Consider the following 26788-nt stretch of genomic DNA (forward strand, 5'->3'; position numbering starts at 1 on the left):
GAGAGCAAGGCGACCTCTGACGGGCGGAGAAGGCGTGCATAATCAAAAGGAAGGCCCGGAGCAGTTGGCGGGGGTGACACGCAGGGAAACGTCCCTGCATAAAAGGCCATTGCGCTGCCCAGGCCTTCTGTTTTCCTGTCACCCTTGCTTTAACATTGGCAGGGACTATTGAGCAAAGCCATGAACTTAAAACATGCCAGTGGTAAAATAAACGTTGTGGTAATGCATTTGTCGAAGAGCAGGATGAACTTGTGAGTTTTGTTATGCATCCTGCATAGAAATGGATATTAGATCTCAGTAGCATTTCTGCCACATATCATGTTAACTGCATCCCAAGTGGGGAAATGTTACTGTTTTGTTTACATATTATTCAGTTAAGGAACATTTTTTTTTTTTTTGCCCTTTTGGAAATGTCACATGTTGTGGCAAAAAGAGCTGCCTTGTCTAAAATGAAAGATTAAAGAATAAATAAGGAATAAATAATAGTGTCACAAACAGTTACTATTTTGCTGAACAGGGATTGTTTGCCCAAAGTAGAGTCCATGAATAGGGTTGCCAGGTCCCTCTTCACGACTGGTGGGAGGTTTTTGGGGCAGAGCCTGAGGAGGGCAGGGTTTGGGGAGGGGAAGGACTTCAATGCCATAGAGTCGAATTACCAAAGTGGAGGTTGGCAACCCTATCCATGAAGGCTGAGGATATCAGGCAAATTGTCAGTGTCTGTTGTATCTGGGATATTATGTCTGGAGGTGGATGCTAGGGATTATCATACTGAGCATTCACACGTACGACACATATTGTCGATTGGTCCATATTGAATGATTGCTTGGCAAGCTGAGGATCAGAAGGGAGCTGGTGGGTGGATTTTAACATTTGCTATAATAAATACTGTTTATTTCTTCAAAGAGGACTTCTCCAAATTTGGTCTCACGAAACAATGCTGAATATGCCATTAGATGCCATTTGGCCAGTGTAAACACTTTCGGAACATCTTTAGCTATCAACTGAGATCTGAATTGAAACAAGCATAAAAAAATATTTCTTTGGGCAAGAATGATGGTGGATTGTTACTGAGCAATAATAATGTTGGTAATTGTGCTTATAATATTACTTTAGACATAATTGGTCTGCAGTATGCATTTGTAGAGCTTCTGGCAAACGATATCTCATAGTTCTCTTCCCTTTCCTATGGCAAAGTTTAATGATCAAAGCTGAACATATAATTCATAATGCCTAGGGTAAGTCCGACTATATTGTGTCACTGTGGTTTTGGCTTGCTATATGGGCTTATAATATATTCTGTCACTTAGCTCCCCAGTAGGCCAAACATATTTGAATTTTCCCATTAAATAGAATAGTCTTTTAAAAAAAGAAAAAGAAAGAAATGTCACTGTAATTACTTTAAGATGATATTCATAAATGTATATGCTATCAAATAAGTTCTACAGAAAGGGGTTACTGGTTTATCTTCTGACTGAACTTACACTGCTGCTGCAGAGGCAATGTATTACTAACAGGGAGATACGTATTCTGCCTAAAACACTGCAGATAGGGTTGCCAGGTCCCTCTTCGCCACCAGCGGGAGGTTTTCGGGGCGGAGCTTGAGAAGGGTGGAGTTTGGGGGAGGGGAGGGACTTCAATGCCATAGAGTCCAATTGCCAAAGCAGCCATTTTCTCCAGGCAAACTGTTCTCTATCAGCTGGAGATCATTTGTAATAGCAGGAGATCTCCTGCTACTACCTGGAGGTTGGCAACCCTAATTGCAGAGTCACAGTGTAGTGCTAAAAAGAGTTACACCCTTCTAAGCCCATTGACATCAGTGAATTTAGAAGGGTGTAACTCTGTTTAGGACTGCACTCCTTGGAGTGATAAGCAAACAATTAGTTTGAACTAAAAGTCCAGACTTGAAATTTGACAATTAAACATCTCGGCTGTGCTGAGATCATTCAGCATAGAAACGTTGTTATAATTTATAGTCAAGGATATTAGTGGCTAATTCATATATTTGCCAGCCCATTAGGAGTCTCCCATGGTGGTAGGGTAATTGTTCTTTCACCCCCTTGACTCTACCACATGGAATGAAATGTGTGATGGGGGCACTCCATGTGATCATCCTATAACTCAGGTGACTTGCATCCCCTCATCTCCCTACAACAGTTTTCAAAGATTGGGTATCCTCATCTATATGATTTGTTTCTCAGTAATACAACATTGTACCTGCTTATTAGAAATGAAAGAAAGCAAGATAGACATTTGCCGTGTTCAGATCTGGAATGTGAAAGGGATTTAGGAAGCCAAGAATTCAGGGGTTCCCCTCTGCCAATGGATACTGTTTATTTGTTTGTTTACAAAATTCATATCCCATCTTTCTGCCCTCATCAGGCCCTCACTGACACGATTGAACTGCAAATGACTGAACAAGGATATCAGGGGTCTGCAACCTGATACCTTCCAGAGGCAAATGTGGTTCAGTGTAGAGCTAAATATAGATTTAAAAAAAAGAAAATGTAATCTTTAAATTAGGGTATAGTGGTGGTGTGTGTGGAATGGTATATCCCGATCTCGTCAGATCTCAGAAGCTAAGTTGGGTCAGCACTTGGAAGGGAGACCTCCCAGGAAGACTCTGCAGAGGAAGGCAATGGCAAACCACCTCTGCTTAATCATTTTCCTTGAAAACCCCACCAGGGGTCGCTATAAATTGACTGCAACTTGAGATGCTCGAATAACTCGTATATAGCAAGTGAAGATTTGTATAGGGCTAAGGGCTTCTTAAGGCTTTACAGAGCTGGAAGTGATAGCAGTGAGCAATCCAAGTGTGAGTAGAAGTGAGTAATCCAAGTGTGAACCATTCACAAGTTTATGCTGTTGCACTAGAATACTTGTGCTCCTCTGTATATTTCTCATTGTGAGATCAGTGTATCCCACTTCCTAAGGAAGACTCATAACAACCAGTGTTTGGGCTGCAGAAAAATTATGGATTATTAATTCATATGTCAATTATTACTAATGTTAAGTTATATCGTTTCAGTAATGCATATGGCTTTCTCATACTGGCTCTTTGTTGATCTCTTATTCTGAATTTTGACATATTTTGGCTATTTAATTATAAAAGGTAGTTGACATTCAACTGGTGCAGCTTTCCTCAAAAACGGAGTGTTCCTTAGTTTTATTTACATTTCTGCCAGATTTGACAGGATCTTCACAAATGATTCATAATTACTGGAGGGAACACAACCCCAAGCATAATCCGCTTACTGGGCAGTGTCATTTGGGAGTTTGACAGGTTGGTACAACAGTGTACCTTACAACTAGTAAGCAAAAATAAAAATGCTTAGAGTTAAACCCAGAAAACTTTTATTTCCATCAGTGGGGGAGCCTGGATTATGTGGATAAAAACCAATAGGACTTGAAAATAAAGATCCTCGCATCTTGATTTCAGGATTTCTTCAGCAAATCGGATCCATTTCTGGAAATTTTCCGAATGAATGACGATGCAACACAGCAGCTGGTCCATAGAACTGAGGTGAGTACTAAACCAAATGGGTATAGCTTTCCTCAACGAGGAAGAAGTTTTTTATTATTATTATTATTTCCACCAGGGATGGTAGAATCTTAACAAGTAACCCATAATTACTGGAGTGGAGGGGGACAATATCCATGCTTGGATTACATTACAGCAGAAGTACCTCAAAGGTACTTCAGATGTTATGGAGGTTAAATGTATCACCTTTCCAAGCGGTAAAAAGATGTTTATGTAAAATATTTTATTATTCTAGGCTGCTTGAGACCCTGGAGCAATTGGGGGGGGAGGGGAAGGACCACAACACACACCCGACTGGGGAAAATAGGCCAGAACTTTATTGAATGCAACTAAAGGACATTGGCGCAACATGGGGATGGATCCAACATTGGGTGACCCACCTGCTGCCCGATGTACCCCATCCCCTCCATCCCATGTGCTGGGGGAGAAACTGTGGTGTAGCAAGCCACTGGGAACCCACACGGGTGCATACCACTGCATGGTTCCCTTTCCACCTGGTGGTGAGCACCAGTTGGCAGTCCCAGGGCTGGGCATGCCGCTGAATGGCTTCACTACCAAGACGCCTTAAGGGAGTCCCCGAAATGGAGATGGCTCATAGATACTGCCTCCCCACAAATGGATCTGTCCCAATGCCCGTAACAACCAAAACGCAAAGGGTGGGAGGGAGGGAAAGCATGAGCCTAGAGAGGGCAAAACCACGTGGCTGTAGGGGAGCAGGGCAGACCAGAAGCAGCCTTGCAGAATAGAGGAGAAGTTGTACAGCCATATTGATCCAAAATCCAAAAACAGGAATGAAATCCATGTAAGACCTTTATATTGTGTGTGTGTGTGTGTGTGTGTGTGTGTGTGTTTGTGTGTGTGTGTGTAAAGTGCCGTCAAGTCGCAGCCGACTTATAGGGTTTTCAAGGCAAGAGACTAACAGAGGTGGTTTGCCAGTGCCTTCCTCTGTATAGCAACCCTGGACTTCTCCCATCCAAATGCTAACCAGGGCTGACCCTGCTTAGCTTCTGAGATCTGACGAGATCAGGCTAGCCTGGGCCATCCAGGTCAGGGCAAGACCTTTATTAGGACCAACCAAATTGACACAAAACATAGTGCAAGCTTTTGAGCTCACCAGAACACTTCATCAGGCTAGATGCTTCAAAATTTAATAAGAGAGAAGGGCAGAAGGCAGATTGTCCAAGCCCTGATGTTAGGGTATGATTTTTCATCTCTGTGAGATGCAAGCTTAACTTGATTGTCGAGGTGTTGAGTTACAGCAGAGCCTGGCTGTAGGGTTACCAGTACTCCTTTTAACTCCTTTTTTTTAAAATGGGGGGGGGGATCCTGCATCAGTAAAACGTACACTTACTCTTCCATTATTATGGGTGTTTTTTTAAAAAGAAAGAAAAAAATGACATGAATTTGCAAGGCACTGTTTTGGAGAGGAATAGTCAATTTGTGCTGTTTTAGATTAGCAGTCCTATGCTTGTATGGCATAGTGGATAAGTGCCCAGCCTCTGAAGAAGAAAATAGAATAAAACAATTACCATATGGCTTTGAAAAGTTTCATAAAATGGCACAAGTGCTATGTGGGATGTAGTCATGCAAGTGTCACAGATGCCTATTAAACAGGGCTAATGACATCACAAGCGACCATTGACCCAACTCTTCCTTCCATTTATCTGCTCACATGGTCACTTGAGGAAAATTATTCTAGGATTCCTGTCAGGCTGCTCAATATCTAGGCTTCAACTGGTAGGAGGTTTTTTTCCCCTCTAACTTTCTAAACTACCTTCTTTGGCATGTCAATTCATACAACTCTTGCTGCCATAACAGTAAGGTATTATGGTACCAATAAGGGTCTGAAATCATAGTTTTAGCATGCAGTAAAGAGTACTCAAAAACAACCAAACTCTTCCTGTACAAGTACTCATGGTCAGAGGTTAGGGTTCCCAATTGCCCGGTAATGGCAGGCAGTTGCCCACCAATTGATTCAACTGCCCATCGACACTTAGCTGGTCGGCAGGCGGAAGCCGCTGGGGGGAGAGAGGGGAAGCGATCAGCGTCTCCACACAATGACGTCACTTCCAGTTTATGCAGAAGTGCCAGCATTGCACGGTGTGTGTGTGTGGGGGTGCTCTAGCACTCTCCCCAAAAACTCTATGGAAAACATGGAGACCGGAAATGACATCATCACGTAGGTGATGCCAATCACCACCCCCAAAACCGTCTCCCTAAATCTACTGTCAGTCGCCAGGAAGGACCTGGCAGCCCTATCAAAGGTAGTTGTCTAGGCCTAAAACTGACAGAGGGTCATTAATAACCATTATTCACCATGTTTCCAGCCTCATTCAGTTATCCAGAATAAAAAATGTCAACCTCCTGCCAGTGGCAAAGAGGGACAGGGGTAGACCATGTGGGAAATTCACAAGTCTCCACTTTCCTGAGGTCCAGCAGGAACTTCCCTTGGAGGGATGCTTCCAAAATTTGCCTAATACAGGTTGCTCCCATATTTTAAGAGTTCCAAAGTGGCTGGTCTTGTTTACAGAGTTTTCTCAGTCCACATTGGTAATGCAGAGGGAGGGAAGATGCACACGAATTAAAAGAGATAGCATCTGTGTTAAACGATGACTGCCCCATTTTCAGAATTAATTTTATAAATTCTCATAATTAAAATGAAATTAAGAAAAGTGGAGCAGAGCACAGAATGATACAGGAATGGAACAGGGGAAAACCACTCATCCTGTTCCCATGTGATCTTCCCCTCTAATGTGGTCTCAGTCATTCAGTCAATATATGCTTTGATCTGTGTACCCACCTAATAAGGCGAGCAATGGGCTTTGTTCCCATTACTACTCAATGGGCTGATAAAGTAAATGTGCCCTCTGTACCCATATTGTCCTTTCAGATTTGTTCATGCTCTATCTTCAATAAACAAATCACCCTTATTTGCCCATTCTGTGTTGTGTTCTTTTTTGTTTTGTCTGACCCAGTTCTGAGGCCAAGAAAATCAGTCAAAAGATCCCCACAGGCTCCACCGAGGTTTGGAAAGGAGCCTGATTGCAAAATAAATTCTCAAATATCAAAGCCGTAGCCTATTGAGTGGTGTGCTCAATATTATGTTAAACCAACTTAATTACATTGAATCAATTAAACCAGCATGTAACCACACACACACACGCTACCAAAATATGCAGTACCTAATTATTGCCATTCCTCCTCCCTTTGGCCCAGTAGTTCTTGGTGTATTTGGAAATCTGTTTTGCACCCTGCACCAGGTAATTCTGTTCAGTATTTAAGACATCTTGTACTCCCAAACCACACACTAAGGCAGGGGTGGGGAACTTCAGGCCCGGGGGCCGTTTAAGGCCCACAAAGTCATTTGCTCTGGCCCTTTGTGAGTCCTGGCAGATCTCTAGCTCAGAAGGATCTAAGACTGGCGATCCGCCCCCTCCCATGGACAGGAATAGCCTCTATTCAAGGCGGATGTGAGTTTGTTTTGCTGAGAAAAGGAACCTTTTTCCCCCCTTGCAGAAGAGTCCTTAGCTATGGAGCTGCTAGGACCGCCCAAGAAACTGTGTTGATCCTTTCCCACCCAGGCCATGGAGAAACATATTCCCTCTGCACTACAAGAGGGCTGGTGGCAGAAGTGGTGACAATGGAGGGGTTAAAGGGGGCAGGGCCAAAATGCTCAGGGGGTGGGGAGTTCTTAGCCAGTGGGTCCTCATTTCATCCCTGCAGATGGAGGTAGCAGGAGCTGGCTGTAGAATCTGCCCCCAACCATGCAGAGCAGGAGCAACTCTGGTTTGTGGCTGGACGGCTATGCCCGGCTGGTGCAATAGACCTTCCTGTGCCACCAGGTGGGCAAGTGCGCCACCCGTGGATGCCTGCCTGCTTGCCCGTGCAGGGGGGTTGGTCATCTGGAGCAGCTGCCTGCTTGGGGCTTGGTCGGCTAATTTTTAAGTTGATAATTTTGTATAGCCCGCAAATGATGTTATAAATATCCAAATGGCCCTTGGTAGAAAAAAGGTTCCTCACCCCTGCACTAAGGGCTTCCCAACCATAACATGAAACATCTTTTCTCCCCCCCCCCTTTTTTTTGTATTGAACAGTCTTAATTGGATGAAGAATTCTGGTGAACTCACAAGCTTGCCTCTTTCTGCGATATTTTGGTTGGTCCTATTCCAAAAGTGTGGCATGGCTATTATTTTGGAATTTTTCTATGAACCAATATGCCTGCCTAATATCTTCAGTTATTTCTAAATTCTATCTTGCCTTTTTTTTTGGGGGGGGGGGGGGCAAATCAGCCTGATTATTTGCAAGCTAGGTGTATGGCTTTGTCTTTTATTTTTGAAATGCCCATATTTTGGTATCTGTTTCTGTTGTTTCATTCTTAGGTGGTGATGAATAATTTAAACCCAGCCTGGAAGTCATTTAAAGTGTCTTTAAACTCTCTGTGCAGCGGAGACCAGGATCGCAGGCTAAAGGTCAGTGATCGGTATAAGCTATGGAACAAGAAATTCTGCATTTATAGCACACTTTAAAAACTGTGAAAGTGAAGACTGCATTTACAGAACAAAACAAAATTTAAAAAAACTCTGTACCTTCCCTTTGACATAAAGGCACCATTTTGCAGATTTATTTAATTATAACTGATTCAAATTAAAATCCACTCAGGAATGTGTTTCCCTAAAGATTATGCTTAATATTGTAAACGTCTCTCAGTGTAACACCACTTAAGCCGACAGGATTGAACTAAAAATAAGGTTCTTGCGTGTTTCACTGAGATGCTCAAATATGCTGCTGGAAAACTGATAGCTAAAACCAGGTAGAGACGATGTTACGGCAATCTGGCTGTGCTGCTCTGTGTTTCTTTCACCTCCTCATGTGAAAAGATTGCTCTTCAGACCAGGTGAATTTTAAAAAATGCTTGACTGGAAACTACCTTGATGATTAAGAGGAATTAGAGGTCAGCTTCAGAATCTGATTCCATGCTGTTATTTGGTTTTTGAGCAGATGGCATCGTAAGAATTGACAGAGCAAAATGGTTTAACTGATTTTCAGCACCGTCCTAAGCAGAGCTGCACCCTTCTATGTTCACTGAAGTCAATGATGAGCTTAGAGTTGTGTAACTCTTCTTAGGATCATACTCAACTCTTAGCTCAGCTCTTCAGCATTGTCTCACTGCTCTTCAGCATTGTCTCACTGCTCCATTGTCCAGGAGTAACTGCATACTTTTGCATTGTTACTGTGACAGACTCTTTCCTGGACTAGAGCTGCCCGCTGAAATAGAACATAGTTGACAGAAGGTTCTCCATCAGTTGTGTTAAAGGTGCCACAAGGGAGCTTTTCATTGCAAGATCTTATTTATTTATTTAGGGGAGGGTTTGTGGCTCAGTGGTAGAGCATCTGCTTGGCATGTAGAAGGCCCCAGGTTCAATCCCCAGCACCTCCAGTTAAAGGGGTTAGCAAGTAGGTGATGACCTCAGCCTGAGACCCTGGAGAGCCGCTGCCAGTCAGAGTAGACAGTACTGACTTTGATGGACCAAGGGTCTGATTCAGTAGAAGGCATCTTCATGACTGTGAATCTGTGATGCCTCACTTAGGAATAACAAATGTTATGCTGGATCAGACCAAAAGTTCATCTGCTCAACCAGGTGCCTCTGCAAAGCTCACAAGTAGGGAATGAAAGATTCATGTAGCTGTCACGAATAATACATTATGGATCCTGGATAGTACCAGAGCTTCTGTTTGTCAGATATTGATCCGTATTTTTCAACCTGAGGATATGGATTTGATTCTTGGAGAGGTGAGGTTAACATGTCTCAACCTTGCCCTTCCTGGCAGGTATAGCCAGCCATGAGAGACTGGCCAAGTGAATGGTAGAAGTGGTTGGTTCCTTATTCATAGAGGGTATGGTCTCCATGTAGGGTTTCCAGGTCCCTCTTTGCCATCGGCAGGATGTTTTTGGAGCGGAGCTTGAGGAGGGCATGGTTTGGGGAGGGGAGGGACTTCAATGCCATAGAGTCCAGTTGCCAAAGTGGTCATTTTCTCCTGGTGAACTGATCTCTATCAGCTGGAGATCTGTTGTAAGAGCAGGAGATCTCCAGCTAGTACCTGGAGGTTGTCAACCCTATCCCCACAGTACTTAAGAAGGGCATGCTATGGCAAGTTTGAAAAAAGTATTCCTCTATACTTTACATATTAATAACTATAAGGCCTGTCTCCAGTATTCCCTTCTTTAGCAAAGTGATAACTCGGTGAACTTGTGTAAGGTCCAGTTACAAACTAATTAAAAGGATACAAAAACCTGTTTGTGTGCTTTCAGCCTACCACTTGAGATTTTCTGAGAGCCTCCTGGGTAGTTGTGCATAGACTGCTTGGAGATACTTTCTCTATCCAGTGCTCCATAATATCCCAAAGCACGCTGAGGTGGCTGCTTCAGTAGCTCATTTTAGATAATTGATTAGTGGTTTCAGTTACATTTAGTGGAAGGTGAGAGAGAGAGAGTGCCATTTTTCATGTACCAAAATGTTTTGGGGCTGTCTATTTGCCTACTGCACCATCTACCCAGACTGAGATTTTTCCTGGGCTTTGCCTGTTGAATTTCAGATAGTCTAGTGGCTGTTAGAAGAACAGAAGCTCTGCTAATACAAGGAGATGATCTTGACTTATACCATGCCAGAATTATCTTACACTGACTATAAGACTATGAATTGAAATAAAAACTGGGAGTGGAGGTGGATACCAGAAAGATGAGGTTGCCAGGTCCATCTTCGCCACCGGTGGGAGGTTTTGGGAGTGGAGCCTGAAGAGGGCGGGATTGGGGGAGAGGAGGGACCTCAATGCCATAGAGGTGAACTGCCATTGGCAATGCCATTTTCTCCAGGGGAACTGGTCTCTATCGGCTGGAGATCACTTTTAATAGCAGGAGATCTCCAGCTAGTACCTGGAGGTTGGCAACCCTACAGAAAGAATAGGGAGACTGTGCTTCTCGTACTGGCAATTAAAGTCTTCACTAAACTGCAATATCCTTAGAGGTCACATTGTGCTTCTTCAATTTTTTTTAAAAAAATTATTTATCAAACAACAACAAAAAAGAAATACAAATGGTTAACTGGGAAACTATTTGGGGCAAGTAAATGCATAATCTAAATAAAGGGGTCTTATATGCCAATAAATACAGCAAGAAATGAGCTGTCTGATTATACCCAACTGTCTAAAAAGTCTAATGGCAATATTGAACTACAGAGCAAAATGCTTCTTCAATTTGACTGCAATTAGATGTGATGAGAAGTATGAGGTTGCCACCAAACATGGCTTCCTTATATGGAGTTTTACCTGATTCACATAACGTAGTTATAAAAATAGATGACAGGGCATCATCACATTGTAATGTTGTCCTATCTCATTTCACCATGCTATTAACTTTCATGTTGGAGTCCACATTGTGCATTGCTATATCTAGTTCTGCCTTCTCTTCAGAACTCTACAGATCTGCCCTGGCCCTCTGAACTGGGCCCACTCCAATTCTTCCCTTTCCTCATCTCTGAAGAAGGGAGGAAGGGTCTTTTTATAGCATTTTGTGCTGCTTCTGCCTGCTTCAAAGTTCAGCCAAAGTTCAGCATTATCTCTTGTAAGTCAGGTTTTAAAAGCAAGGTTCTCTCATGTTGAACTGAGATTTAGAACAGGCAGACAAATTCACTGCACACAATGTTATGAAAGATCTCTGATATCATGGAATATTTGTGGGTGACCTCAAATTATGGCTGGCTTGTAAATAATCCAAAATTTACGGGCCTCTGTCTTTCAAAATGAGCTGTTGGCAATGGTGGGACTTGTAACAACAATCAAACAGCCTCCCCCCCCCTTTATACATCCCCTTCTTCCCAGATTATAATTATGAGGAAGGGAACATAAAGGGTTAACCAGCTTTGGGTTCCGAAATACCTGGCGATTTGAGGGTGGAGCCTGGGAGAGTGGGGCTTAGGGAGGAGAGGGACCTTGGGTGGGTATAATGCCATAGAGTCCACCTTCCAGAGCAGCCATTTTCTCCAGGAGATGTTTTGAATGAATGAATGAATGAATGAATAAGCAACCTATGTAGTCTGGAGATCAGTTGTAATTCCAGGAGATCTCCAGCCCCCACCTGGAGGTTGGCAACCCTAGCAACATAGCTTCAAAGGAAGAAAATTCTAGATATGACACGTAGAATTTCTGTTACCTCTGGTGATGGTCTTTACTGAAATTTCTGCCAGTTCCTAAGGGGAACTAGCTCATGTGTTTTTATATCATGAAAATTGTTGTTTTAACTGCTATATGATTTGGGTTAATTAAGTTAATAAACCCTTTGAAGATGAAAGGGCTGTGTAAGTAGGGACTATTAGTTCTAATAACTGGGATTGCTCAGGAGAGGAGCTATCAAAGAGACACAATATCTGCAAAACAGCTTACTACTCTTGTATCTCCAAAGACTCTTGACTTGGGAAGATGGCAGTTTGAAGGTTAAGGGTGCCGATGGTTAAGGATTAGGGCAGTCCTAGACAATAGTCTTGCTCTCTTCACTTGGATGGCTTTTATAAGCTAATGTGTACTTTCTGCCTGACAGAAGCTTTTCTTCAGATCACTGCCAGAGCCCCACTGTGTTTCGGAAACATAACAACATCCTCTTGACACGCTGAAGAGGTTACACAACGTGGGCACGCAAACAAAAATAAGCAATGCTGGACTTCTTTTGCCTAGAGATACCCTGGAAACAATAGTTGGGTTCCAAATGTTATTTCTTAACCTGACACCCTTTGGACAGCCGAAAAAGGAACAAATAAAAAGTTAGTATGGCAGTATAAAAGCAGAATGCATCTTCTTTATTGTTGTTGTTAGCTTAGGGGAAAATTTAAGAAGCTATTGTTAGTTGTTCTTATCCTATACATCCTGTATTGGATATTGATAGACATACAAAATACTTAAAAAAACATAAACTTTCAGAGAAGGAAGGAAGGAAGGAAGGAAGGAAGGAAGGAAGGAAGGAAGGAAGGAAGGAAGGAAGGAATTGAAATCCTTAATCCTAATAAACCCTAGATCCTAATAAAAGCCAGGGGTGGGTGTAACTAAGGAGAAAAACCAATCTGGGGTTTTAGGCCCCAGAAGTGCCTAATATTTGGATTGAATGTGCTTTATTTATTTGTTTTGAAAATGTGTCTGCTGCCTGTCCAGACATGCTTGAAGCAGATGGGTAAATACATGCCCTTTGTAGACCAGTTTCTGTTCTGCATTTGTGTCTTTTAATGGAAACGAAATGTCCATCAATAGCACACATCTGGCATTCGTCATTAAATATTGGAATCAAAGAGGCATTGGTTACTTTGAAATTAATGGTGCTTGGACTCTCTGAAAGCTGCTGGATAGCAGGCTATTCTGGTACTTCTTTTAATTAATCAAAGCCCAAACTAGTAAAGCCCCCCACCCCTCCTTTTTCATGCTGTGCTGGTACCTTTGTGCTTATTGCTGTTTTCAGCAATTAAATCCTTAACAGAAAAGATAAAAATAACATCTGCCCCCCAAATTATCTTTTAAAATCCATGCCGAGATCTATGTTTGCTTCTTCCTATTAAAAAATAAATAAATGAAAATGTCTTACTCTTTTTTCTCTCAGTTCTAATGGTTTTGAAAGCGTGATTTGCAGTTCAGAGTGTGTTGGGGTCGGCTTCTTGGTTCAGTACTCCATTTTGCATGAACTATGTGTAAATGAGGAGTGCAAGAAAATGGTAACGCTGCACCATGCTTGCTTCCTTCACTCCTCCTTTTCACCGTCATATGCGGTGCTTGAACGATTGATTCCAGGTTTCTGCAGCTTATCAAGCTCCAATTTGTGAAGTGTAGAGGTGGATAGAAATTGGGTGAGCTAAAAAAAACGAATGAAGAACATGTAGTCACCGAAGCTTTTTTTCTTCATTTGCTTTGAAACTCCCTCTAAGCCCCTCCGTGTCCTGACTTTTGCTAGGGTAGGGGTTTGTAACAGGTTCTCAAAGTAGCTATAATCTAGCTTGTGTTCCGACACCTCTCTGCTCACCAAGTGATGAAGGGGATCTGAATAGGGTTGCCAGCTCTGGGTTAGGAAATACCTGGAGATTTGGGGGGGGTGGAGCCTGAGGAGGGCGGCGTTTGGAGAGGGGAGGGACTTCAATGCCGTACAGTCCAATTGACAAAGCGGCCATTTTCTCCAGGGGAACTGATCTCTTTCATGTGAAGATCAGGTGTAATAGCAGGAGATCTCCAGTCATCACCTGGATGTTGGCAACCCTAGATCTGAAGGACAGGTCTTCCTCCTTCCTTGTCATTAGTGATACCATCCTAAAGACTCTCCTGTTGTCACTAAAAGTCCAGGAACTTTCTTTTCTCCAGCTCACATATTTAAACAAGGGGATGAGAGGGAGGGATGAATAAAAATAGGAGATAATGAAAGATTTTGTGTGGAGTAAGAAAAGAGGACAGCAGTGAAGTGGAGGGAAGAGTTGTGGGAAGTGGACGAAGGGCAAGATGTGGTGTGGCAGAAAAGGAAGTGAAGGGAAGGTTGCCAAATTGCCGCCCCATTTCCTCTCCACAGTGATCCCCCAATTTATAGTTTCTAGAGCCTGCTTAATTTTATCCCTTTTATTGTTCAGAGACAATGTCCTTCTGGCCCACTGAAACTTGTGAGGCCAATTTACATATCCGTCAAGGTGTGTTCATTACCTGTATTACTAAAGTGCGTAAGGCTGTTTTCATTGTATTGCTGAGGAAACTGCATATTAAGTAGCAAAATGTTGGCACTGGAAGCCAGCCTTAACCAAGGCTTTGATTTCACACCTGCAATTATTATGAACATAATTAGGGCCTATTTAGATAACCCAGGTACTGGGGTGGGATATTCAAGAACTAGCAGTTAAATATTTAAAGAGGCTAACCTACTTCCTGCTACTATAATTAAGGGTGAAAATTTAAACCTTGGTGATTGAAACCCTGCCTTTAGATTTTCTCTCTGGAAAAATATTCTTTTCCTTCTCCCCGCCTCCACCCTTTATAGTCAGTGCCAAAATGGTAATTTACAAACAGGTGATGCTTCTTTTCTTCAAATCCATTAGCTTGTCGACGATTCCAGCCAGAGTAGGTCTCGCGAAGAGATGGAGACAATTAAATATGCCAGACACAGATGAGTGGAAAGATAAAATGCTAGAATATGCCACGATGGCTAAAATGACCCGTGTTGAACATGACTGATGAAGAAACCCTTGAACAGTTTAATGAAAAATTTAGTTTGTTTTATAGGTATATAGAAACCAGTAGCTAAAACTTTATAAAGCTGTAAATGTATTGGTTGAACTAAAGGGAAGCTATTTTTTTTAGCAGAACAAGAACAAAGGTACAACTATTGATTATAGCAAAATGAATATTTTTAGTGGAACAAGTTGTTTTATTTAATCAATTAGAGAAGCAGTTGCAATAATCATGTTGTATTTCCTTTTTATGTTAAAATGCTATCATTATTTTTTACAAATGTACTTTATTAGCAGACAGTCCCCCATCCTTTCCCTTTTTTCCTCTGTATCCCTCCCCTTTTTGAAATAAACAAAAAAAATTTAAAAAAAATAATTCCAGCCATAGGTATGTACAATCTTTCTTCCCCTAGTGTCGATTGCATTCTGCTGTATTATAAGTTGCAGAACAGCATTTATTTTGATAAGCAACAATACAATACAATACAATACAATACCTTTATTGGCATCTTGAAATAGTAAAACACGCCGTACAGCCAGCATAAAAGAATAGGATAAAATCATTATTATTATTCATTAAAAAAGATAGTATATCAATTGGAGTTAAAAGTTTGTGGTGTGTTTGAGTTGTCTTGAATCGAATGATCTTTGGAGATTCTCTCAGTGAGGGCTGTAGCCAAAAAGGAGGCTACTGAAGCAGTGAGATTCCTGTCCTTGTCTGCTAGGAGGAAGCGAATTAGATCACTTCTTGGTCTTGTACTTTGAGAATTTGGCAATGGCTAAACGTTAAATGGCGAGATCTGCTGTGGAATGAGCAGTCCAATAGGATATGATCCACCGAGTCGGGGACTCTATTTTGATAAGCAAACGTATTATCATGTCGCCGATGGCCCAGTCTGTTGCCTCAAATTCTAGTAGTTAATATTTTATCCTGACTGAATTAACTTCCAGAAGTTTAAATTAAATTCTAGTAGTAAATATTTTATCCTGACTGAATTAACTTCCAGAAGAGTAGAGAACTGTGAAGATACATCAGAGATCTCCAGAAAGTTTAAAAATTGCTTTCATTAAGCATCCTCAATTTGCCTTCTTGTATTTGAATGTTTTTTATTTAATTTAATCCACTTAAATAGTCAAATTGAGTAGAGAGAAGACGAAACTGATTGACATACATAAAGAATAAACCGGAACATCTTCCACTTTATTGTAATGTCCACTCAGTCAGCTTCAAATTATTTTTTTTAAAATCTACCAAATGAACAACTGAACACAGGACAGCTTTTTCATGTGATATCTGTTTGGTGTAAAATACATGTTTGCAGCATTGGTTGGGAAAGGAACATATTGTATTGTATTCACCACATTTCTAATGCACAGAAGCAGAGGTCTGATCTTTTCTGTCTGGCAACATGGCCTAGGAAGAAGTTTGCATGTGGTTGCCTATTGCAGGCAGACAGGGCATCATGAGCACCCATTGCCATATGCAGAATTTGATTTGCAGAAAAATTGGGGGTGCTGGTTTACTTGATGCACGGTGATGGGTACGAGGTCATTGCATGCCAGCATAAACCATCTGCTTTTTTTTCATGTGCTATTTCATAGCCATGGCAGTCACTTAAATGAACTCTGAGAAAGCAGGTGAAGATAGAAACTTGCTTGTTCTCCAAAACAGTATTTAATAGGGAGTGGGGGAGCGAAGAACTGTTGGTTGAAAGATGCCTCTGTCAGGAAAAGTTCCTACAGAAGTACCTAATGTGTGCTCGCCTTTGTTCATGCAAAAGCAACTTAAGAATGGCAAAACAAAGGAGACAAGTGGTTGGAGTAGCATTGAGTATTATGGACAGAATAGGGTAGAATCCTATAGCAGTAGAGGAATAATACAGTGAAGAATAAGTATGTTAAGCCTGGGATTGTCGTTCAAGAAAAGTGTTGCAAAAGGTGTGAGTCTTCAGGAGGTCTTAAAAGAGGACAGGACATTGTACATAACTCCAATCGTGTGAACAAAGTGCCTTCAAGTCGCAGCTAACATAGTAACCCCAGCAAAGGGCTTTCAAAGCAAGAGATGAGCAGAGATGGTTTGCCATTGCCTTCCTTTTCAGAATCTTCCTTGGTGGCCTCCCTTCCAAGTACCAACCCTGCTTAGCTTCTGAGATCTGATGAGATCGGGCTACACCATGCTACCTTCCCTCTCAACTCCAACTCTTATGTGCAATTTTAGTAGCAATTCTCAAATTTAGGATCAGTCCAATAATCAGCATGAATATTGTGGTACTGGACAACAGTTAGCATTTCTGAATATTTCGGAGAATAGTGCACTGTCATTGATATAGAAGCAATAGTTCATTACCATGCATGAACCACTCTGGAGTATTGCACAATATGGTTACCAGATTTAGTAATAGTGTATTACCTTCCATCTTCATCCCCATATGAAAGAACACCTAAGCACAGGATGTATTTGCTCCCATTCAATCCCCGTGACCCCTTGTCCGATCATTCTTTCTGTCTGCTGTCTTCCCTCTGTCTCCTAAGCTCTTTTGGAGTAGGGAACTAGCTTTTTTTACCTGTGTTATTTTATAAAACACCTTGTTTTGTGACGGTGCTACATAAATAATACTAATTACCATTTATCTAGCTTCTAGGAAACATGTATTGTTAAGTTTGTTTTTGAGCACCATTTCATTTTTCATAATACAGAAAAGCCCCTTAGTGCTAAGCAGAAATTTCACTGCAGCCTAAAGTAGACTTTGTAGCAGACCAGCTATGATATAACAATATAAATATACTCATATTCTGAGTATATTGAAGCAGGGCTGGCTTCAGGTTGTTGGTGTGCCAGGCAAAGCAATTTGCAAAGTGGAGTAGCATTTACAGTGCATTTCTGAAAGGCGCCAGGCTTAGGAGGCAAACTGGCGCCAAAAACCCGTGCAACCCTATGAGGATACACCAGCTTACAAAAATAAAAAGGGGCATTCCCGAGCCGAAAGTGCTCGGGAGGCTGACTAACGTTGGCCCCGCCCTGCGGCCAGCACCGTCACGCCCCGAAACGCCTCCTGGGGCACCGGAACTCCTCCCGGCTCGCCGCCACGGCTTGTGCTGGCAGCGGGAGGCCGGTGGGAGCCAGCGGTGGTTGGGGAGCAGCACCCGGCCCTGCACGTCAGCGCTGGGGCCACTCACGCTGGTGTGCGCCTTCTGGGCGCCTGCTGTGTGGGCCCCTGCGCCGGCGGAGGCCGTAGTCGGCCTCCTAAAAGCTTTGGGCCCATTTTTCAGGAATGGGCCCTTAATGTGTTGGATTAGGATTGGGAAACCCTAGGTTCAAATTCCCACTCAGCTATGAAGCTGAATGAATGACCATGGGCCAGTCACTCTCTCATAGCCTAATCTACTTCTCAGGACAAAATGGAGGGGGAGTGGGTATGGAACCATGTGTGTTATCTTTTGCTCTCTGGATATAAGCTGGGATAAAAATGCATAGGTAGACCCTCCTATGCTGTGCCCACTCCTTTTTGCATATCATACAAACAAAGCTTGACATGAGATATAGTTACCAGTGGTTAAATGGCTAGGAATTTGCTGATGTGTTCATTATGATAGCAGAGGGGGGAGTTGCTGCAACTTCTCACAACTCCGGCCATCCCTTTCCCTAAACCCCAACCCTGTTGGGCCCCCACCCTTCCACAAATCCTCTACCCTATCCAGTCCCTAATACTCAATGGGAAGAGCATCAGTTTGGGCTGTCTTGATGGCTGGGGTACCTTTTCAGCTTGCTGGAATTGTTGGTCTTAAGGGCAGCATAGCTGTAACTGGCCAAGAAGGACGACGAAACATGTCCCTTCGAGCTAGATTCGAGTCCTGCAGTATTTTAGAGAGCGACAAAATTTTCAGGTGTCAGAGAGTGTCGAGGGGAGAAGAAACAGGGAGTTTGTAGGAAGGGTGCTTATCCCCTCTCTGACGAGGGGAGGTTTGACTCTTGGAAGCTCATACCCTGAAAAAAATAGTTGGTTTCTAAGGTGCTACTAGAATCGAATCTAGCTGTTCTACTGCAGACCAACCTCTGAAAATGTCGCTTCCAGTGGCTGTGGTCACCAGTGTATTCTTTGCCAGGAGTGGCCACCAGGATGTGTTGGACTATGCCAGACAGTAAGTTTGTTTAACATGGATAACAATCTTAGCCTTCACCATATGTGTGCATTTCTTTGTGAATACAAAATGCAAGGACCTATATTAGTACTCATTATAATCAAGCCTCCCACACTTTATTTGTGCAAACTATTGATGTGTTAAATATAAATCTGTCTTCTAACAGTTTAAAAATGGCTTCTTCTTACTATGATCCATTTATAGCCTAGGCCCTCAGAGCTAGTTGCTCTTCCAGCTTCCTATTAACCTCCCTATTCCTGGGTTTTATTGACTATTACCATTTATCTTTCATGAGCCTCTTATCAACAGCTTTGTCAAAATCAACTTCTCTGCCAAATTTCTCTTATCTGTTATGACAGTTGATATCAGGAAAAATTCCTAGTAAGAGTTAAATTAAAATCTTTAGCTTTTCATCCCTCTTAGAAAAGATTACATACCAATCAAATGATAGTGACAGCCCAGCATCTTGGAAGTCTTCAAAACAACACTGCACATGGAGGAGCAACTGGAAACCACACATGGTTAGTGAGTGGAACTTGGAATTGATGGTTTCAAGTATGTGGGGCTTAGACTTGATGATTCTTGCTCATCCAATCTGTTCTTCTCCATATACGAAACCTTTTGCCTTTAATGCAGTTTCCATGCACGTTTGAACTTCTTTCTTTCAAAAGAATAAAAGTCATAGCAACCAAGAGCAAAAATAATTCAGCGGATAGCCCACGCAATGGAACCTCCTCTCATTTATATGGTGCCTTTCAGGAATGAAGAGAATGACACTGAAAAAAGAATAGAGGATACATGATCCTCATTACTTCTACAGTTAATGCACCCCAAAGCTGTCAGTTCTGTTTAGCACTTCGGCTGTTTTGGAGGAGTGTAGTCCTCCCCCCCCCCCCCGAACAAAAATTGGATCCCAAGTAACACTAACTGCACAATTCTAAGAGTGGTGGTGGTTAAGAAATGCCCAGGGATGGCGCAGCCGTGCCGCTTCCTGAGCAGCTTCCTAGCCCGAAAAAGGAAGACAAAAAGGTAATTTTAACAAAACCCCATGAAATTCCTCCATAGGGTTTCACGGGGCTACACCTGCCTTTTTGCAGGTGTAACTCGGTGCTGGCTAAATGGGGCGTTCCCAGGTGGAAAGGGCTTTGTGCGTGTGTGTTAAGTGCCGTCAAGTCACTTCCGACTCATGGTGACCCTATGAATCAATATCCTCCAAAATGTCCTATCTGTAACAGCCTTGCTTAGGTCTTCCAAATTGAGGGCTGTGGCTTATTTTTATTGAGTTAATCCATCTCTTGTTGGGTCTTCCTCTTTTCCTGCTGCCTTCAACTTTTCCTAGCATGATTGTCTTTTCCAGTGAATCTTGTCTTCTCATAATGTGACCAAACTACGATCAGTTTAGTCATTTTAGCTTCTAGGGTCTGTTCAGGCTTGACTTGATCTATAACCCACTGATTTGGTTTTTTGGTGGTCCAGGGTATCCGTAACACTCTCCTCCAACAACACATTTCAAAGGAGTCTACTTTCTTCCTATCAGCTTTCTTCAGTGTCCAGCTTTCACGCCCACACACAGTAATAGGGAACACGAAGGCATGAATTAACTTGACCTTGGTTGCCAGTGACACATCCTTACACTTAAGAATCTTTTCTAGCTTCTTCATGGCTGCCCTTCCCAGTCTCAGTCTCCTTCTGATTTCTTAGCTGCAGTTTCCCTTTTGCTTGGGAGCTTTGGGAGCTGATTAACTCCAGCTCCATCCCCAGGAATGCCCCCTTTGACGCCAGTGTGAACCCTTGCGCCAGCAAAATGCTGCTGGCAAGACTGCACCAGTACCTGCAGCTTGTGCTGCCACGCTGTTCCCCAATGCTGGCATAAGTGGCCCCGCGCCAGTGTTAGTGCCAGTTTAGCTGGCACAAGTGGCACTAATGTCAGATCCGGGGTCACACCGGCTCTTAAGCTGATTTAGCTCCCCCCTTAGGACTGGGCTTCTATTTGTTTTTGCACATTCAAGGGCACTTTTCTACTCCGCTTTCCAGTAGCAGACTCCTGTACCACCCAAAATTGCAGCAGCTTTATAGAGGTAAGAATCTAATATTAGGAGGAAGATAGCAACCTTTCCCAGTACATGTGCACAGGCAAAAGTGCTTTTTACTCACACACAAGTGAGTTCTCTTTAAAAATAATGCTTGAACACTGTCTGGATTCTGTTTCTTTCTGTTGACTTTGGCAAAAGAGGCTGTATCCATTAAACATGGTCTTAACACCATGATCTATTTCATTTTGCTGAATACTTTTCATTTCCCCATTGCATTCTTTTTGTGCTAGGAAGTGATTTCACTGTCCATCAAAGTGAATTCTGACTATAATGTAAAAGGCAGGGGGAAGCCAAGTAAGGAAGGAAATAGAATAGGAAACGAGATTTATCTTTTGCCAGAACTCTGTGATCGATACACAGAGAGAGAGAGAGCTCTGATTTTCTTTTTCCTATCCAAACAGGTAGTAGTCTTAAGATAAAGAGCTGCCTAGGTTTATGCAAGGGACTTGTACTATCCCAAAAGGATTTTAGCGTTTTCCTCTTTGGAACAGTTGATACCCTACCCCACCGCATGCCATATCACTAACTAAGCCTTTTTCATAGTCTTCCAGCCATGCAGCTTACATACCCAAAGAGCCTACAAAGTAGGGATGCCAGTCTCCGGGTTGGACCTGGGAAAATGCTTAATCATTGCAAGCAATGGGAGTTTAATCCAGACAAGACAGAAGTACTGTCTTGGAGATGAAGATAGAGCAGGACCAAGAGTAGGTATCCGGACTAGGGATGCCAGCCTCCAGGTGGGACCTGGGGATCCCCCAGAATTACAGGTCATCTACAGACTATCAGTTATATCAGTTCCTCTGGAAAAATAATGGAAGTTTTGGGGAGTAAACTCTGAGGCATTATACCCCTCCTGAGGTCCTTGTCCTCCCCAAGCACCATCTCCAAATCTCCAGGAGTTTCTCAACTTGGATTTGGCAACCGTACCCACCCATCCCCTGCCGGTGCCTGGGGGGGGGGAGACCTGGCAACCCCACTGCAGAGTGGTCATGTTTACAGTAGCAAATTATCATATAATTAATGCATTGTGATTACTATCATTCAAGCCATGGCAAGTTTTGCATAATTGCTCCTATAAAGTTTCTTAGATTTCAAAGACAAGTGTAAAAATAACTAGGGCAATGCCAAGTACACGTAAGGGTTTTAGCACGGCAATCTTGTTTTCACCTTGCCAGCATCTCTTCCCTTTTGGAGGAATAAGGCATATTGTGTCTGTGGTTTGTGCTTGATACATGGAACTGAGGGTGTGGGGTTTGAAGGGTCTGCTCTTAGAACTGGTGCCTTACTCAATGGTAGAATCCTGCTGGTTTGCTAGTAAGGGGAAAGAGTGACAGCAGATTTTTAAAAGGTACTTGGGTTTTTTTTCCAGTTCTCTTCGATATACTGTGTGCAATCTTTGTAGAAGAGTCTGGAAGCAACAAAAGAAGAAATTAAAGGGAATATTTATTGTAAAACCTGATGAGACAGTTTGGCAGCCTTACAAGTTGGGCGAGAGAGAATCTGAAAGCAATGTTTGCAGAAATGGCAATCATACATATGCTGCTTTTGTTATATTTTAGAAACAGGGACTTGTTTTGCAGAAAGCTATACAAGAAAACATTGATTCACTGGGCCAGATTCTCATTTGGTGTAATTAGTATTATACCATGTTGTATCTGGGACTGGCAGTCCATTCAAAAATAATATCACTGATGCTTTTCCATTTCTTATAAGGTTGTCTTGTGTTTATTCAGAGTATGAATGAAAAAATAATTCAAAAAATAAAGTTTTTATTGTTGGCCTATGTTAAGAGGAGGTTTATAAGGACATTGGTAAGAAAATGCTCAAAACTGGGATTTATGTACTGTTTTCGCAGAGTGGAAGGGGTACAGTGTGTTAGACGCCTGCATAACAAAATGGCTGTTTCATACCTCTTCTCTCCCAACAATTTCTGGGCAAGAATGAAGTAGCTGGCACTGCTATTTACAATTTACTGATAGGTGTGAGAGAGGCCCTTTTCAGATTACCGTTCTAAACTGGATGTCGTCCATTGTTGGCCTGTTTCCAAGTAAAGTAATACAGAGATGGGTGTTCATACAACTCATTTCAATTGTCTTTGAGCCGTCTCTAAAGCGCTCTGGCCAGCTCAATCAGTGCCACTATTGTTTCCCCACCTTTTTCAGTGGTGTATTCTTTATCAGCTACAGTGATGGCCATGTCAGTGGTTAGAATGTTTTATTTTTAAAGCTGAAAAAGTACGCCATGTGGGAAAAGGCAGGGGGAAATAACGTTTCTTCTGGAAGTGCTCCAGACAGTTCAAACAACACACAGGAGCAATTCAGAAGCACCCGGAAGAACTGAAAATGGGAAAAAGAGGTTTTCATATAAAGCGGCAGAGCCTCGCGATGCTGACGGGATGCAAACGGCATTGTCTGGACAGGTTTTAAAAAATCTGTTAGCAGCCAGAAGCCAAACCAGTTGTGTTTGAATTGACACAAAAAATACATTAGCAGCCTGTTGCTCAACCAGATTAAAAAGGCAGTTTGAAAGGGGCCTAAGGCTCCAGATGGTTATGAGTAGGGGTGTGCATTTGGCTAAAGCCGAACTGAAAAAATCCTCAAAATACCATATTGGTATTTTTCGGGGGAGGAGGTTACCAGAAAAAATGGCGGCAATTAAAGGGAGCTGAAAAGTAGATCCCAAACAATGCCTAATTTTTTTTTGCAATTATTCAGGGCTGCTAGGGCTCTGCTGCCATTTCCCCCTTCCCCTCACTTACCTGCTGTCTGAGTCCACCGCCGCCTCCAAAGTCCTGGACATGAGGCGGCAGAATGAGCTGAATGCTGGGCTCAGTTCATTTGTGCATCATGTATTTCTAAAATTCGGGTTTAATAAACCTGAAAATTTTCAATTATTTGGGAAAAGCTGATATAAAGATTTGGCTTTCGGATTCTTGAAAATTTCCAGGCTTAAGAAACCCGAACATGAAAAAATACCAGGAAAAAAATGGTGCACAGCCCTAGTTATGAGTATGAGTGTATCATCTTGAGGAGTGCATAGTGTGGTATTCCTGGAGCATTCAAGCTCTGTTTTCTTCTCTTTCTTTACATACTACAAAGATGTAGAATATCACTTTGCAATGAAAGGTATACAACTTAATTCAGGTCAAGATGGTGACTTTTACCAGCTAGTCCCCCCCCCCCTCAATTGGCACTGGATCTGGTTCAGCCTGTCCATTTTGCTAATTTTCCTTCTCTTAAAAAATGCTGATTGCGGATTAGGGTGGAAGCACTATTATTATCACAGGCAACACTACTACCTTCCATGAAAGCTTCCCTAATGACCAGAATCAATTTTGAATTGTTAGGAATCCTAACTGACTATGAGAGCAATCCTAAGCAAGTCTACTCAGAACTCTTCTCAAGTCTATTCAGTGAGACTGGATATTGTACTTAGGATTGCACTGTATGTGTCATGCGTTTATACTGACTTGTCACTTAGCAGAATGACTAAGTTAAATAAGCAGAGTGGGGGATTTGGGGGGGTTGTTTGTTTGTTTTTGTTTTGAACCCATGAAGCTGCCTTATACTGAATCAGACCCTTGGTCCATCAACGTCAGTATTGTCTACTCAGACGGGCAGCACTCTCCAGGGTCTCAAGCAGAGGTCTTTCACATCACCTACTTGCCTAGCCCCTTTAACTGGAGATGCTGGGGATTGAACCTGGGACCTTCTGCATGCTAAGCAGATGCTCTACCACTGAGCCATGGCCCCTCCCCATCAGAAACAGATTTACAGAAACATCTTACTCATCTTTGCTCAAAAGGTACCTTACATCTTAAGTCCTGTATTAGGGGACATTAAGTGGATGTGTCCATTACTGCTTTCCAGCGATGAAGCATGGTGATCTTAAGGCATGTCTTAAACAGTGTGTGAGGGGAAAGTGTTAGAAAAAAATTGACTCAAAGCAAAGTAAGCATAAGTTTAACCTTGCCTCATTGATGATATGGTCATGTGAGGAAAGGATGATAGAATTGGGGGATATGTGTTGACATATGTAATGGGTCGGAATATGTTGACAGTTCTTAAATGTTTGAAAAATGGTCAAAAAATAATAGGGGAACCCATTTTCATTTTTTGTTCAGTGGATTCATTGGAGATATGACAAAGTACAATGGGTTTTAAGTTTAATCCTTAGGTTAAAATTTTCTGCTTTGACAGGACTAGTTCAGTAAACTGACAGGTGCCAAAAGAGATTGTGTAGAATTTAATTTGTTAAAGGATTTCAGAGGAAATCTTCTAAAAGGAAAGTTTCAATCCTATATTTCACATAACAGCCTTCCCTGAATGTCATAAGTTGAACTGGGAACATGACAAATAGTTGAGATGGAGATCAGGAGAAGCTGGAGAAGAGGTCTGGGATGGATTGACAATGGTCTGGAAAAAAACCTTTCTGGGGAAAAAACTCTAATCCCCTTTGTTCTGTTTGGTGTTTGAGCAGCGCAGCTAGCAGCCAGTCAGGATCCATGGAAGGGCTAGAGGAGCCAGATGGGAGTGGGGGTGAGAAAAAAAGTAAACTCTTTCAGCTTTTAGTTAGTTACGTCTCGCAACTCCAGAATGATAGGCTGGAGTCACCCTGTCCCAGGTGACTTCAAAAGTTGGAGGGTTGGAGATTAGGGTTGCCAGGTCCTTCCTGGCAACCAGTGGGGGATGAGGGGACTTACCATCTGCAAAGGCAGATCGGCGCCGACGCGTCAACGTCACTTCAGGAAGTGACACCACGTCAATGACATCAAGGGAAATGCTGTGGTATTTGGGGAAAAACTCTGATAGAGGCTATTTTTACCATAGAGTTTTGCCCAAATACCAGAACATCTCCGACGTGATGACATTACTTCCAGAAGTGACATCATCACACCAATGGGGCCAGGGACTTATTTTAAACCTGGTAAGACTGGCCAGCTGGATGACATCGGGGGGAGGGGCACAATTTGGGGGATCCCCCACCCCTGGTGGGGGTCTGGCAACCCTACTGGAGGTAGGATTTTGCCTCCAGAGGAGTGGGCCAAAAGAAGACTGTGGTGTCTTACAGTCTAACACTATGTTCGATCTGTAAATTGTTTCTGTTCTCTTTCCTGAACCAACTTATTCCCCTAACCGTGGGCGTAAATAAAAGTTATGGTTCTTTTCCTGTTTCCCTCACAGGAGTTGGACTTATTACATTCAGAAGCCACTTGAGTTAAGTCTGTCAGGTAGAGGGCAGGGATAGAGACCGCACAGATCAAGCTTCATATCACACTTCCTCTATTTCAACGTCAGTTAAGACCCTGAACTTCACAAGCTCCTATACACACAATTCCTTGATTAAACCTAGATCAAATCGCCATGCTATTTTTGTTGTTAAATACTCCGTTTTATATACCTGACACTCAGCCATTTAATTTCAGTATTTAATATCTGACAGTTTATATTTTCCTCTTTGAGGATCTCTTTCATCCTGCTCCTGCATTTGTGGTTAGCTCTAGCTCTTCAATATCTTGGTGTCTACCTGTAATCTTTTTGCCTCTGTATCTGATGGGACAGTCAACTTGATTGGAAGGGGAGGAGGAGAGTGAGGACTGAAGCACTGTATCAACATTGAATCAAATTCAATACAAGAATAGCATTTGTACTGGTAATCTTGTGAACATCAGCATGAGGCTTCTTGGGAAGAGAAAGAAAGAAGCTGAGGTGTGGAACAGCTTATGACCCTTGAAGAGGGTTTGTGTCTGGGCAAGGATTTTGGCAGGTATCTTACATCTCTCT

The 26788-nt window shown here is 42.5% G+C and overlaps 1 protein-coding gene across 1 annotated transcript in view; it reads left to right on the top strand.

Annotated features, from left to right (window-relative positions):
• The window catches only part of CPNE4 (copine 4), a 185957-nt gene that overhangs the window by 86750 nt on the left and 72419 nt on the right, over positions 1-26788 (top strand). The window contains exons 5-6 of the mRNA XM_056856978.1: positions 3437-3520; positions 7918-8007. Of these exons, the coding sequence (XP_056712956.1) occupies positions 3437-3520; positions 7918-8007 (174 nt within the window). The remainder of the gene's footprint in view (positions 1-3436; positions 3521-7917; positions 8008-26788) is intronic.

Source organism: Euleptes europaea, chromosome 11 (assembly GCF_029931775.1).
Source record: "Euleptes europaea isolate rEulEur1 chromosome 11, rEulEur1.hap1, whole genome shotgun sequence".
Lineage (NCBI taxonomy): Eukaryota > Metazoa > Chordata > Lepidosauria > Squamata > Sphaerodactylidae > Euleptes > Euleptes europaea.